This window comes from Poecile atricapillus, chromosome 5, assembly GCF_030490865.1.
Source record: "Poecile atricapillus isolate bPoeAtr1 chromosome 5, bPoeAtr1.hap1, whole genome shotgun sequence".
In the NCBI taxonomy this organism is placed as follows: Eukaryota; Metazoa; Chordata; class Aves; order Passeriformes; family Paridae; genus Poecile; species Poecile atricapillus.
The window spans coordinates 33,607,776-33,622,066 of record NC_081253.1 but is presented as its reverse complement, the minus strand read 5'-3'; the positions used below and the strand labels follow the sequence as shown (position 1 = coordinate 33,622,066).

The following is a 14,291-nucleotide window of genomic DNA, read 5'->3' as shown; positions in this document are numbered from 1 at the left end:
CCACTTATGTTCCACTTCCTGCTGCTGTGAGGGTTTAAAATGCTTCATCTCTGCATCCAGGACCTTAATGGCATGTAAGTACAAATAAGAATTTTTAAACCCTATTAAAACTAAGCTCTGTCTGCGTCTTCTGCGGTGTTTTATCTCTCAGGGCTGTGGGCTGTATCACCCTGTGCAGCCACATGTGCAAGCACAGCGTGACTTGGCTCCCAACAAGTTGTTTTCATCCCCTTTTCCAGTTCAGACACTAGACCAGGTGCCTCAGTACAACAGGCTGTGCTCTCCCTTACTGCTAAAACCTTGTCAGAAGATTGCAACATCTAATGGGCCTGAGGGTTTTTCAGCCCATACAAGAGACCATGCAAGCAGCTCTCTGGGTTTTCATGTCAGCTCTCAGTTCAAAGTCCTGGGACTCCAGGCTTGTTACTGAGTACAGGAGGACAGGCCTGAACAGGCCCCAAACAGATCGCTTCTATAAATGTACACAGGTGAGAAACTGAAACACTCTCAAGCATTAAAGAACAAGAATCATTCATTACTGTGATTTTAGGGACATGGTCACTAACAGATTTAACCTTAGATGTGTAAAAGCTGCTGCAGCAGGAGTCACCTGCATAAACCCACCTGGGTGAGATTCAGACAGAAGCAATTATGTAATTTTATTTGTGGGTCTAACATCTCTCCCACAGGACTCCCAACCCAAGAGTCAATGCAAGTGCAAACTTACCATCCCTAAAACAATTACAGCTACAACCTATGAACAGAGAACATACCAAAAGGTTCCACAAAGCCTCATACCATCAGTTAACTAGCACAACTTGGATGTCACCCCTAAATTAATTAGGAAAAAAGCAGACAGTTTGATTACCCTTTCAATCCAGCTGACACTCAACTGCAGGAGGTTAGTATATTACAGCTGTTGTCCTACTGCTTTCAACAGCATGAAAAGCCAGACTCCACATCCTGAACTAGCATTTTCATTGCAGCTGGTGGCTGTCCAGCCTGCATTTTAGCTACCAGAGCCGTGACTGTTTGTCCATGCGTACATTAAACTCCACGCTTGTTCTTTCCAGAAGCTTGGATAAGCTACTCTTAACACACACCCAACAGCCCTGGGGACTAGCTTTTCATGGCCAAGCTTGCTTTTGGCAAACCTCTTCTAAAATATCTCTCAGTACAATAGGTCCAGACAACTTCATTTTTCTTGTGCTGGTTCCCAAATGGGGTTGCAGGTAGAAACAGGAAGCAACATTTGTTCACCTAAACCACAGAAAAACGGTGGCAGTTCAGCTGTTTGAGATACTCGAGTGTCTGAACCTGCCTCAGCAGCTGCCAGGTGACACCTGCCCAGCGTTGCTGCAAAGAGAACAGACCCAACTTTGGTCCTGTGGAAATGGCCTAGCTGCAGCTGCTGAGCCTCCTGGCCTGGCCCCCCAAGGCAGCAGACTGTTTACAACCCTTCTGTAATTGCAGCTTAAAGAGAAAAATAACACACAGAACACCATGAAATATTGAAGAGCCATGGGAGACACATCTACCTAAAAATGGCCTTCTCAGTCTTCCTCTAGTGCACTGAAACTCACCTTCATGTGCTCAAACAGGCCAGGCCTGTGGACACAGCAAATTGAAGGACTAGTAACTATTTGGTTCCAAAAGCTGTTTTACAGACCCATCTCCAGGCATTTCAACCTACACATCTCTCCAGCAGATTCCCTTTCTGTATGTTACCATCTTAATCATTTACTCAGACATATGTACAAACCAAAGAAATTGTGGAGCAAGATGAAGGTTTTTACTTATTTGAAGAGTACTAAAGCAACATTCTCCTGAGGAATTCCATCACTTCCAGGAATTAAAACCCAGCTGTCTTAACTGGCTATTTGAAAGGTAAGTGAGAAGATATTCCCCACTTTATGATGTGGTAAAGAGGCTGCACTGACTTACTTGATGCTGGATTTCTGTAGGCCAAGTACTTCCAATGCAACAGAGGCAAAGGACAGGAATATTTCTACCATCACTGAAATGTTTTTTAGCCCTCTTATGCTGCATTTTCCCTAAGCTTACTCCTAAACCCACTCATTTACGACAGCTTAAAGAACTTAACACACCAAGGAAGGGGTGTTTAATGCAGTAGTGGAAAAGTTTTGTAGGAATGCACAGATCAAATGACAAAATACAGACAGCAGAAGGCAGTTTGATTAAGAGTCTTCCACAAGAGAGCTTCTTGTGGCAATGCTACACTCTTCTAGCAAGCAACAAACTGACTGTAGTTCAATCCAGTCAGCATAGAGGTTGTGCCACGAAATTAGCCTCCACAAAATCAAGACAAGTTCAAACCATTGCATTTCCAACCCTGAAAGACAGCCAGAATGTTTCCCACTGCTGCTTGCTTCATTGCAGTGAAGGAATGATTCCTCTGTTGAGCAGCAAGAAGTTTCTGTAGTTGGTGTTCATCCAGCCCTCGCTTATGCACAAGAAAAGGTTCTCCTGCATGCCCAGAGCCTTGTGGAACACAGCTTGGGCAGGTCTCACCGATCCAGACTGCGCTTCTGGGCTGCTTCTGAACACACATTCCTGAGGAGGTTGATCACAGACCTTGGGTCTGCGCTCTTCATAATAGCACTGCCAGACACAATCATATTGGCACCTGCCTGGAAGACATCAAACACCTGCTCAGTCACACAGAACACAGCCATCACCTACAGCTCGCCTGTAAAACACTGCAGGTTGTCAATTCTGGGCTGGTGTGCAAACAGGTGGGACATGGGATACACCTCTAACTGCAACCCCAAACCAAGTTCAAAAAACACAGCCCTTCCCCAAATATGTAATTGCTTCTTCACATTGCGCCTATTTACACCAACATAAAGGAAATAAACTTCTTTAGCTTAGGGGAGGCTTCAACAGCCACTGTTTTTAAAAAGGCACAAGATTAGACCTCAAAGACATTTTGATATTAAATGTGTTTTATGGTTCCCTATGAAAACTAAAAAATTTCTCCTAAGCTTTGTTTTGTGGGAGCTGATAAGTCTCTCAGTACAGTGACTGAGAATGCTGCTCTGCTGCAACCTCTTACCTCTGCGCACTTATGGATGGTGTCAGGCCCAACTCCTCCATCCACTTCTATATCCAAGGAGGGAAACTGTGTCCTCAGCCACTGAACCTGGGCAACCAGATAAAAATGTGGGCACTGAGCTGCCACCCCACAGTTTCTTATACATCTAGACAAAGTTTATCTATTTTACCACCATACTCCCTACTGTTAATTAGCTTTTAGCTCAATAAATAATGAAAGAGAAACATACTTTACCTTTGGCATCATGTCTTCCATAAATTTCTGTCCTCCGAACCCAGGTTCTACTGTCATCACCAAAGCCATGTCTATCTGATTGGCCCAAGGTGCTAAGTGTTCAACTGTAGTGCCAGGCTTGATGGCCAAGCCAACCTGCAGGAAGGGAAGCCAAATCTAAGTGCACCTTATGATTAGTGCACCTCAGGGCAAGACTGGCCTGAGCTCAGTACAGATTCCTAGCGAAGTAATGACATGACTGTGTAATGGCAGGAAGAACAGGCTTCTTTATTTAAAAATGCCACATTTTCTTCACTAAAATTGAAGACTGACTTCATGCACAGCGTGTTAGGGTTGCATCTGCCAATCCTAGACCACCTGGAGGGTGGAAGGGACCTACAAGGCTCATCAAGGCAAACTCCTGGCCCTGCACGGACACCGACCCTGCACAATTCCCACCCTGTACCTGAGAGCAGTATCAAAATGCTTCTGGAGCTCCGGGGCTCCGGCAGCCTTGGGGCTGTGACCATTCCCTGGGGAGTCTGTCCAGTACCCCACCACCGTCTGGGGGAATAACCTTTTCCTGATACCCAGCCCAAACCTTCCCTGATACAGCCGCAGGTCGTTCCCTCGGGTCCTGTCACTGGTCACCACAGAGAACCTGCCCGCAAGGCAGCTGTGAGCTAAGCACAGCACAGCGTGTACTCCCCTCACCTTCATGCCATTCTCCCGAATGTCCTTTATCAGCGCCCCGGGGTTGTCCGTCGCTTCTAGATGGAAGGTGTACTGGTTTGCACCAGCGACCGCCATGGGCTTCACCCACTGCTCTGGCGCGGCCACCATCATGTGCATGTCTGGAAGAGGAGAGCGAGCGGGCAGTGGGGCCGAGTCCCGCTGCCGGAGGGGCAGCGCCCCGCAGCCCCCGGCCCTTACCGAAGAAGGGCTCCTGGCCCAGCCGCTTGCGCAGGCTCTCCACGACGGGGTGGCCGAAGGTGATGTTCGGGACGAAGTGTCTTGGAGCCGAAGAGAGAGACGCGCCCGCCCACAGGTTACCCCGCGCCGGCCGGGAGGAGCGGGCGGTTCTGCCCGCCCCCCGCGCCCCCGGCCCGGCCCGGCCCGGCCGCTCCCGCCCGTCCCCGGCGTTACCCGTCCATTACATCCAGGTGCAGGTAGTCGGCCCCGCAGTCCAGCATGCGGCTGCACTCGGCGCCCAGCGCCGCCAGGTCGCTGTTGAGGATGGACGGCCCGATCCGGCACCCCGACGCCATTGCCACCGCCGCGGCTCCTGCCGGGACGGAGGGAGGGCCGGCCTGGCGGAGGGAGGGCCGGGGCGGTGCCGCCGCCATCTCGGGGCCGCCGCTCCGCCCTCCCGGCCGCGCTGACGCGGCACAAGCGGGGGCGCTAAGGGAAGCGGGACCGGCCGCACCCGCCGTCCCAAAGCGGCGGAAATAATAACAGGAGCGATAACCTGGCGTAGGTGATTTTAAGCTCCCTTTTTTAAGGAAGGTTTATTTCGTCCCTCCCAGTGGCACAGCCCGTTGCCGCGGCCCGGGAGCAGACGGGTAAACATTAACAAGCGCTGTCGGAAGCCCGGAAGAAAGCCGCGGATGGAAACCCTTGGGAGCGCGAGAGAACGACCGTGTTACGCAAGAGGCTCAAACACAGAACTCTGTACTTTGCCGTCGTTCCTTTGTATTTAATCCTCGGGACAACGTTTGCATAAAATGCTGAGGCAACGGGACCGACTGACACGTGGACAAGACAGGCACAGCCGGACATCGCTGAACACGACATGCGCTTAAGGCGTCTAACACTATGTAAAGCAGCATCGTATGTCTTCACAGCAGAAATAACACCAGTTCTGGTACAGAGATACCGGAGGAAAGCACAAACCAGCTAAAGTACTTTGTTTGCCACTCATCAGGACGGCATTAAATGCAACATGATATGATATGACAGTAAAACACGTGGGAAGTCAGGCTGACGGGCTGGCCTGTCTGTGCCACCTCTCAGCAATCATCCCACGAAACCAAAGCCAGCTGCCCAGCCACCTGGATAAAACTAAATTATAGATGATGTCATTTATAAGTTGCATTGATTTCTAGTAGGGTAGACATTAAAAAGAGGCATTTTAGTCCTTGCTATGGCTTACTACTGTGGATTCACCTGTGACAGTGGAAACTTGAAAGTTACATACACTGAATTAAATGAAGTAAATCACAGTTATTTTGTCATCTCTAGAGTAGAGTACTGGGGCGGGGGTGGGCTCTACTTTTCATTAAGGAAGATGCTTCCTCATTTTCTGCAGAAAAGGTCACTCTATAAAGTGCTCCGTGAATTCTCGATGTGTTGTGTCCCAGCCATTTACCCGGCTCGTGTCTGAAGCTTTCCTCCCTCTCAGGCTGCCAGTGACCAAGCCTACTTTGGGACTTGAAAGTGAAGCTATGGGGGTTTTCCTCATTTTTGCGTCAGTGTTAATAATAAAACCTAACATCTGGAATTTAGCAATTCTTGGAGTGACCTCTGAGCTAGGAGCTAATCTAAAGCAGCATCCTACAGGTATCTGGCACTGGCTGCGGTGGAAATAAGGAAATAAGAAGCAGTACAGCACATTTTGATCAGCAGAGGACACAGTTCGTTATCCAGGACACCTGTCGGGACACTGTCACCTCTCTTAAAAGAGCAGGCACCCTTTGGAGCTGCATTAGATCACCACCTGTACATTACATAGCCCCATATATGTGGGGGATATAGGTGGTGCACTATAAAATAGTCGCTTTTTCAGCCCTGCTGTTCCCAAGACATGCTGAGATTCTCCTTCTCTCACCAACAGTGGTAGCAGAGCATGCTCAGCACCTGGGAGAAAAATGGCTTTTGCTCTCTTGAGAGGTTTAATGTGAGTGAGTTCCCTGCCCAGACCGGTGTGCACAGCTCCTGTCAAATGTGAGCATTTGGCAAATGGCAGGCAGCACAGCCTGAGGCTCTGAGGGCTCCACAGGCTGGAACCTGCTGTGGGTGTGTGGTTTTTGTCTCAGCCCCAGCAAAACCTGTGTGCTGCACTACAGCAGCAAGGCTGCCGTCTGTAGGGCAGTGCTTCAGCAGCTGTTTGAGAGCCGCTGAGGAGAGCTGCACGTCCTTTCTTTGGAAATGGCTAGAAGGATATAATTTCCCTCCTTAGTAAGGCTGGTTTATGATGTGTGTGTCCAAATTGCAAGCCCTCAGGAGCCAAAGTGGTAATTAGCACATTTTAGATACTCTCAGGATGATCCAAAACATTTTCCTCTGCACAATAATGACATGATTATAAACTCCAGTTAGTCTACCATGAGCCAAAAAAGGCAGTGAATGATTCCCAAGGGTATCTTTGGGCATTGCTGATGATTTCGTGGTTTGTTTCACAGCTATTTTGCAGTTTGCCTGTCAGCAGCTAATGGCTAAATTCACATTTCAGTGTAATTCCATGATGCTGCAGCAAAACCCCTTAACTCAGCTGTGACTTCAGCTGATCCCCCCAGGGATCTCCACCTTCTATAAATGTTACATATATTTACCTAATACTTGCAGCTGTGAGCATTACATACATAAAATGGAACCTTTCAAAATACAATCTCAGCATGCCAAAAATAGATTATTTCATCGAGTTTCTGCCCTGCAATATCCATCTTTTGTTTACAATGTACATATATATTTATATATAGAGTAACATGAAAATACCATTTATAAATATTTACTTTAAATCCCTCTACGTACATCCAACAGCATCAGGGGAGCAGTTGCTTGGGACCACAAGGTCCATGCATTCGAGATGCAGTTTCTTGGAGTTTTATTTTAAACTGTGGAGATGAATAGCTCAGTACATTAAAGCAGGACAGGGTGGGCTGTTTATCCCACCTGCAGACCACTCAGCCCCTGCCCCTGCTCTGTGTCTGTGCACAGCATTCCTACTGATGGTATATACTGTATTCAGTTCTACAGAGCGAGTATTTTTGTAGCACAAGGGCAATATTTTACAGAGTGGAATGGAACTAACAGACAAAAGTAAACTCAGCTAAAGCCTGCAGTGCCAAAAAAAAAAAAATAAATAAAAATCCAATTGCTTTACGGTGCTTATCATTGCTCTGCATGTTAGAAACAATGGCCCCAGGCTTGAGAAAATCAAGCTTTAGATTGGTACTTTCTGTCAGTCTTTTCACTGTTTCCAAGGTGCAACAGCCTTGGCTTCAGCTGCTGTATAGCCCTCCTCCCGAAAACACTACAAAAATAGATCTTGGGCACAGTCTACAGTCCAACAGCCCATTACCCAGTGAGGCTGCTGATCACAGTGCATGGCTGCCAGATTAGGGCTCTGTGGACCACCACAAGGGCTCTACACACCCCTATCCTGAGAATTCTGTACAAATTCTTGGTTCCTGTGGTCCTGCCCTGAACTGAAAAGAGATCTCACAAATAGAAATTTGCCAGTCTATAGCAACCAGCTGATAGCTATTTCCTGCTGTTGGATAATAAAGTGCTCTTGTCTTAATTAGTTACTCTTTAGCAGGGAACTCTAAGGAAAGGTACACATTTCCTTCCTCCTCCCCCTGCTGTGCTTCCCCAAGAGTTAAACATGAGATTCATCCAGATCAACATCCGTCTCCCCAAGCTCCACGTGCGTGAAGCTGAAGTGAGTAGCCAGCAAAGGGTTCTCCATCCCGTTGTCCTCACTGATGTGCAGGACAGTGTCCCCATGCTGCAGCAAGCTGGTGGTCTCCAGGCCAGCGTAGTCCTCGGTGTCAGAGAGCTGGGTGGGTGGAGTGCCCTGTGCTGTTGTTGGCCGGGACTCCAAGCCCTCCTCTTTTTCCTTCTCCTCCTCAGCAGAGAGTGCCTCGCTCTGCAATTGAGGAGAGCTGGTGGTCAAGCTCAGAGAAAGCAGGAGGGAGAGGGAGGGAAAAAGGAAAGGAAGGTCTATAAAGTATTTTCTCATTCAGATATACATTTTACCATAAAGAACCAGGCACTTGCTGATTACAAATCCATTAAAATTATACCTAACAATATATTTTTGCTGGTGAATCAAATTTACATCAATGATCAGAAAGGTTATCTGATTGGAGTCATTAACACTGCCTCATTTCATCTTTTTTAGTGCATGGCTTCAAACAGGGAGTAGGTTTACATTAGATATTAGGAAAAAGTTCTTTATACTGAGGATAGTGAAGCACTGGAAAAGTTTTCCCAGAGAAGCAGTGACTGCCCCATCCCTGGAAGTGTTCAAGACCAGGCTGGAAGGGGCTTGAAGCAGCCTGGTCTAGTGGAAGGTGTCCCTGCACATGGCAGGGGGTGGAATGAGTCCAAACCATTCTGTGATTCATTCTGTTATTCTGAAGAGAGAGATAATTCATTTGTTCATGGCAGGGGTCATAACCTCAAAAGACACTGGGTATCTAGGCATATAAAAGTGATCTCAATGTCACTGGTGTGTTGAAAGGATGACTGTGATTGTCCCTGCACCATCCTCAGTGGAGCCCAACACAGAAAAATGTTGGACAAGCAATTTCTTTTGCAACGTGATGCCTAAAAGTCCTGAGGCTTTGATGGATTCTTTCCTTAAGAAGGCATATCTCAGGGAGCAAGCTGTGAAAACCTGCTGAGGACAGCCTGCCTTGGTGATTAGGTCCAGAATGACACTGTAATTCACATTGGGATGGGAAGACAGAAAGGGAAGATGTAGGAAATATATCTTCAGATTAAGAATTGTTGCACAGATCTGGAAGGGAATGGCTTTACAGAAGCAGGGGGCTTGACAGCAAACAGCCTAAAGAACGGACAGACACACAGCAGAGTTTGCTGTCTTTACTCTCCTGCCAGCTTTCATCCGAGTGCTGCAATGCATCCGGTGCTTCCCCATGCCTGGGCTGGAGCAGTGGAGGGATACGGGCTGCAAACCCACCAGTGACGTTACCTGGCTGTGAAGATCAGCTACGACGATGGCAGGTGAGGAGGTCAGCACAGGTTTGCTGGGAGGCTCCTGCTGGCTGCTGGCCTGGGGGCTGCTGTGGCTGCAGCCCAGCTGCTGTGCCGCTGTGTCCACGGCACAGGCTGCGGGGGCCTCGGGCTGGGCTTCGGTGAACGTCACCGACCGCTTCTGCTCCGCTGAAGGGTACAAAGCCCAGAAAACTGAGGGTTAAAATTGGGGAAGAAATACACAAGAAAAGAAGAGAGACAATCCCTGCAGGTTTTACAACTAAGACAGGATTTGTGGTTTGTTCCATCTTTATATAAGCTGCCTGATCAGCATCTAATGTAAAAGTCTTTCACCCTGGGCTTCCACTACAGCAACAGCAAGACTCTGGGATCTCCTGAAGTCTAGCCAGCACACCTATCCTCATCATGGCTTGGTGAGAAAAATACCACCCATAACATCTTTCCATTCCAGAAGAATACACTGAGTTGAACTCCCATGTGAGTTGGACATTTCTGCCCTCAAACAGAAAAGAGAAACTGTTGTGCAAAAAGATGGGAGAATTGCCCAAGGTTTTGCAGAAAATCTATGAAAAGAAAGTGCAGCAGACAGCCCCTCATTCCTGCAGACTAAGTCCACTAGCCAGGAATAACAGAAGAGCACAGAGTAAAGACAGCTAGACTAGAAACTAAACAGTAAAACTGATATTCCCATTCCTGCTCTTAATTATTTTTGGTTAACTTTTATGTTTAAAACATCTCCAGCAGTGGTGTTGCCCCAGCACACTCCTGCTGAGCACCTAAAAAGCCAGAAAGCTCACAAGTAACCTTTGCTCTTCCAGATGTTTTCTCCAAAGCTCACTGCTCACTCCAGATGGTACAGAACACACCCACCTGCTCAGCTTGGCAGTGCTGACTCCTGGAAACATACAGCACGGACTGAAACAGCCCTACATTCATTTCTGTATACAGTCCTCAAAGCTCTGTACTGCTAAGCTTAATGATGGGACATTTTCTTCTTTCTACTACTCTCAATAGCATCTTCCAAACTTGTACATCTGGAGATTTTGAATAAGGCATCCTGACTAGAGAAAAACCATCCCCTAAATTCTCCACAACTCTTGGGAACAAGATAATTCATTGTCCATGTCCTGTTTGACCTTGAAAACCTCTGGAGAAACCATCAAAGTGTTTTGAGGGGGTGGATTTCTGGTAGGATATCCATGTACTAGGGAAAAGTATAAAGCTGCTGGGACATCACTTTAATGTAAGCTACTAACAACCTACTATTCCTTTAAGAGATAAAACCACAGCATTTTCTGCTTTCCAGTGTGCTGGTTCTGGACATGCAGCACTGCCCTACCGCAGGGTTTTGGCTTTGGCTGGATGCTGCGCCGCGTGGTTGAAAGTCGAGCTCCGTGACGGCTCCGAGGTTCGGTTTGAGTTTTCTGACGTGACAGCAGCGGTCGTCGAAGCTAAACATTGGAAGAGAGAGTTAGGCTGGTGTATGTTCACATATTGCACAGCTTCTTCTCTGAAAGGAGAACAGATCATCACTCTGTACCTCTAGATGTCCACTCACTCTGCTTTTAGCAGATAGGTGTTTTAAGGTTTCCATAGCTCACACATTTCCTTCATATGAACTTCTGGGCTTTGTGCCTTTTCAGTTTCAGCCCTGAGTGTAATGCAGTGCAGGTTGTGATACCAATAATAGCAAGAGGATGAGACTGAGGAATTTAAAACAAAGGGCATCTCCCTCCTTAGGGAATTGCCTGGCTTCACACCTACAATTTGTGCTACAGTTCCTGCTAAGGCAAGGGACTGCACTAGTATAGTAAAAATTAGGCAGAAGGGACACATTACATCCACACATCATGTCCAAACAGCCATGTACAAGAAAAGCCAAATCAAATCAGCAAGCAGGAGAGAAGGTTTGTTTACTGCCCGTGTCCTCACCTGACGTAGCCCTCTCTTCCGCCCCAGGGGCTGCTGCAGAAGGAGGTTCTGCTGTCCTGGCTCGCTCTGCACACTTGCCACCCTGTTAGATGTTGAAAGCATTAGGAGAAGCACAGAAGCATGATGCATAACTAGTAGGTGTCCTGGCAATTGGGACTAAAATAAATAAACAAACAAGAAATCGACCAACCACTAATGGCACAGTCACTTCAAAGAGCAGCACTATCTTTGAAGGATGGGAGGGGACATGTCTACTGGGTTGTGGCTTCCGGGGCTTGGGAAAGGGTGGGAGGTGGAGTCATGGCATTCAGGACTTGGCCACACACAGGTAGCATCCAAATATAAATAACTGCAGATTTCAGTTTTCAGTCATTGATTGATGCATCCCACTGAGCAGCACTCCCTTCTCTGCATCCTTTGCCACATCGGTGAAAGCAGGAACATCAGCTTCCTAGCTCAAAAGCCTTCTTGTTTGCTTTTCCTTTTTTCAAAGGACAATGTTGTAAAAGCTACTTTTTTTGCTTCCTAAATAAGAAGACTCCATGGCCTCATCACAATTTTGTCATCTGGTTTTAATTTCAGTTTAAGTCAACAAACGCAAAGTGACAAAGGATCCATTCACATAATTGATGCATGAGTTATGTGAACAAGGCCCCACACTCAACACTTGCAGGCTCAAGTCTTTTTGTGACTAACAAACAGAAGAGACAAGCAAACAAAAATTAGAGAGAGAAACACAGCTTTTCCATTTTTAACATATTGGCACAAAATATCTGAAAACCTGCAGTAGAAGAAACTTTAGCAATAAAACATACTCGGCTATGTACCATCTCACTACCATTCAACCTACTTAATATAAAAATACCACCCTCCCCTCATTTTTATCAAAGCACTGTTTTCCTCCAAACACTGGACATTTAGCAGTCACAAAACACTTTAGCTGAGAGACTTATCACTACAATAGTCACTAACAGTTAAGACAGACTTCTTTTAACTCAGGCAGCTGCTTTATTTAAGCCAGACTGGAATCCACTGAGCAACGTGCTATTTAAACAACTTCCAGCTATAGCTGATATACACACTGTTGAAGATTCAGTATTGCAATCCATTTTGTCTTTGGCTTGCATTAATCTAAAGGAAAACAGTATTATTTTCTCTGGATACTTCCCTTGGATCTCCCTGGAGTTTGTCGCTACCACCAAGAGAATTAAGGCTAATTAGCTGACCGTGCAGGGGTGGAGGAATAAGATAAACCTAGGGATATAGTCAGACAAGACATGGAGGATGACTATGGAGAGCCTTAAAAAGATTTGTCTTCTGAGCAGCTCATTCTTCACTTTGGCAGAAGTTACCGATTGTCCTAATAAGGTTTGGCACAACAGAACATGAAAGGTTTCTTGCTCTGCTTTGGGCCTGTAAGGGTTTAGGATCTTTCCTCTTTTTTTTCCCCCTCTCATGGAATTTTGTCCTATCTGTCGCTAAGAAACCATACCAACCAATACTTAGGAAAGACAAGAGAAGTTTCCATGGGAAGGGTGCAGCTTGCCGCTCTCTGAACTGGGGGTTTCTCTTGGAGGGGCAGAGATACCGTGAGAATAGGGCTGGGGGAAAATGGGGCTGACGTGGCTCTTCGCTCTCTTGCTCTCTTGCTCTCTCGGCTTCGGAGGAGGATGGTTCACCTGCTGCTTGGGGAGGGAATTAATTCACTGCTGCCGCCAGAGCCCGGTCCTGCCCTGTTTTCTCCTACTCCGGCTGAGTGTTTGCTCATGAGAGCAGCCACTGAAGTGGCACCTTATTGGCACTCTGCCTCACTGGAAAGGACCCTTGGGTCAGGGTCCTCAGGGGAGGGACCCGGAGGGTCTCCCCGGGGCTGCTGTGGAGGAGCCCGGCTGCCGCTGCCCAGCTCTGCCGCTTTCTCCCGCTGCCTCGGGCTTTTCTCTGCGCTCTAACCCACACCCCCTGCCTGCCGGGACACCCCGCGGCTGCTCCTAGAGCGGCAGAGTTTCTTTCAGCCCCGCGGTTGGTGCTGCAGCCCCTCCTGGCCGCTCGGCCTGGCCGCCATTGCCCGTGAGGGAGAGAGAGGCTGCACGGCTCGGGCACAGCGCCCCCTGGCGGCGCGGGAATGCTGTGCCCCGCGCGGGGCCAGCAGCGCCCCCTGGCGGCCGTGAGCGGAACTGCGCCGAGGGGAAAGCGCCTGAGGGCCCCGAGAGAGAGCCGGGGGCTGTCACTGCCTTTGTGCCGCTGCTCGCCTTGTTACACCTACAGACACACAGCAGCAAAGAACTGACACTCCTCTTCCCACATCTTTGCCTGAAAGACTCTTCAAAGTTATAATAATTCACAGGGAAGTGGGTCATATTCTTCTTTCCAGCCTCCCTTGGCAGACAACTGTCTTTCAAACCAAGACAGAGGCGAAGTCTGGTTGCCTGATCTTAAAGCCTTTTTCCTTCCTCCTTTTCATTTAAACTAAAGCCAGACCTTATACTGAATCATATCCATATGTTTCTATCACTTCTACAGGGCAGACAGTGGGCCACTTCAAGGAGAGAGACATCTTGGGACCCTGAAGCTGTTTATCTTTTGGTTGACAGACTACTGCCTAATAATCCTGGGCATGCCCTCAGCAATCTCACCACAGCTCCACCTCGGAAAAAGAGGAAAAGCATCAGCAAGCTAAAAGCCAAAAAAATCAAGATATTTGATATTGACATTTGAGTCCTTTTCTTCCTTAGACAGGTCTTCCAAATGAAATCATAGTCCCTGGAACATATATCCCAGCTTTTCCGTAGGATATTGACATGCTTTACATACCAAACATCCTAAACACCACATAAACACCTGCCATGGGATTAGCAGAGCCCTTAGAGTTGCCTCCTGTTAGTAGGAATATGTTCTTAGACAATGATTGCAGCACATATGACTGGTAAGTCCAAAAGCATCACATCATTCCTTATTAAAGCAAAGGAACTGCACTTAAATTAGTCTTTATTGTGATTCAGACCACCTAAAATTGACTGGTGAATTGCCTTAAGTCTTCTGTTTCTAGGATTACATAAAAACTTCTTCTGAATTTCTAGAAGTTTTTACAGTGGTTACCACTATGTGA

The 14,291-nt window shown here is 47.5% G+C and overlaps 2 protein-coding genes across 5 annotated transcripts in view; both read right to left on the bottom strand.

Annotated features, from left to right (window-relative positions):
* Window positions 1-2,095: 2,095 nt before the first annotated feature.
* On the bottom strand, window positions 2,096-4,703 carry RPE (ribulose-5-phosphate-3-epimerase). Of its 2 annotated transcripts, none has more exons than XM_058839484.1 (6): window positions 4,436-4,697; window positions 4,223-4,302; window positions 4,004-4,143; window positions 3,311-3,445; window positions 3,077-3,163; window positions 2,096-2,651 (listed from the first exon to the last, which is right to left on the bottom strand). In XM_058839484.1, exons 1-6 carry the CDS (start codon window positions 4,633-4,635, stop codon window positions 2,529-2,531), a joined length of 765 nt encoding a protein of 254 aa, XP_058695467.1. In that variant the 5' UTR covers window positions 4,636-4,697; the 3' UTR covers window positions 2,096-2,528. The 2 variants fall into 2 exon arrangements, with proteins under 2 accessions (XP_058695467.1, XP_058695468.1); XM_058839485.1 differs by having other exon boundaries at window positions 2,503-2,647; window positions 4,436-4,703.
* A 78-nt stretch (window positions 4,704-4,781) lies between these two features.
* UNC80 (unc-80 homolog, NALCN channel complex subunit) overlaps window positions 4,782-14,291 on the bottom strand; it is a 122,371-nt gene continuing 112,861 nt past the window's right edge. For all 3 annotated transcript variants that reach the window (XM_058839471.1, XM_058839470.1, XM_058839472.1), the window contains 4 exons: window positions 11,186-11,267; window positions 10,593-10,704; window positions 9,226-9,421; window positions 4,782-8,175 (listed from right to left, as the gene is read on the bottom strand). In XM_058839471.1, coding sequence (XP_058695454.1) covers window positions 7,890-8,175; window positions 9,226-9,421; window positions 10,593-10,704; window positions 11,186-11,267 — 676 coding nt within the window. In that variant the 3' untranslated portion in view covers window positions 4,782-7,889. The remainder of the gene's footprint in view (window positions 8,176-9,225; window positions 9,422-10,592; window positions 10,705-11,185; window positions 11,268-14,291) is intronic.

Excerpts from the sequence above, each read along its gene's own strand:
- RPE (XM_058839484.1), bottom strand. The coding sequence starts at position 4,635 with ATGGCGGCGGCACCGCCCCGGCCCTCCCTCCGCCAGGCCGGCCCTCCC. Across the intron at positions 3,164-3,310 it reads TGGAAGACATGATGCCAAAG|GTTCAGTGGCTGAGGACACA; the intron begins GTAAAGTATGTT and ends CTGGTTGCCCAG. Across the intron at positions 2,652-3,076 it reads CCATCCATAAGTGCGCAGAG|GCAGGTGCCAATATGATTGT; the intron begins GTAAGAGGTTGC and ends GATGTCTTCCAG.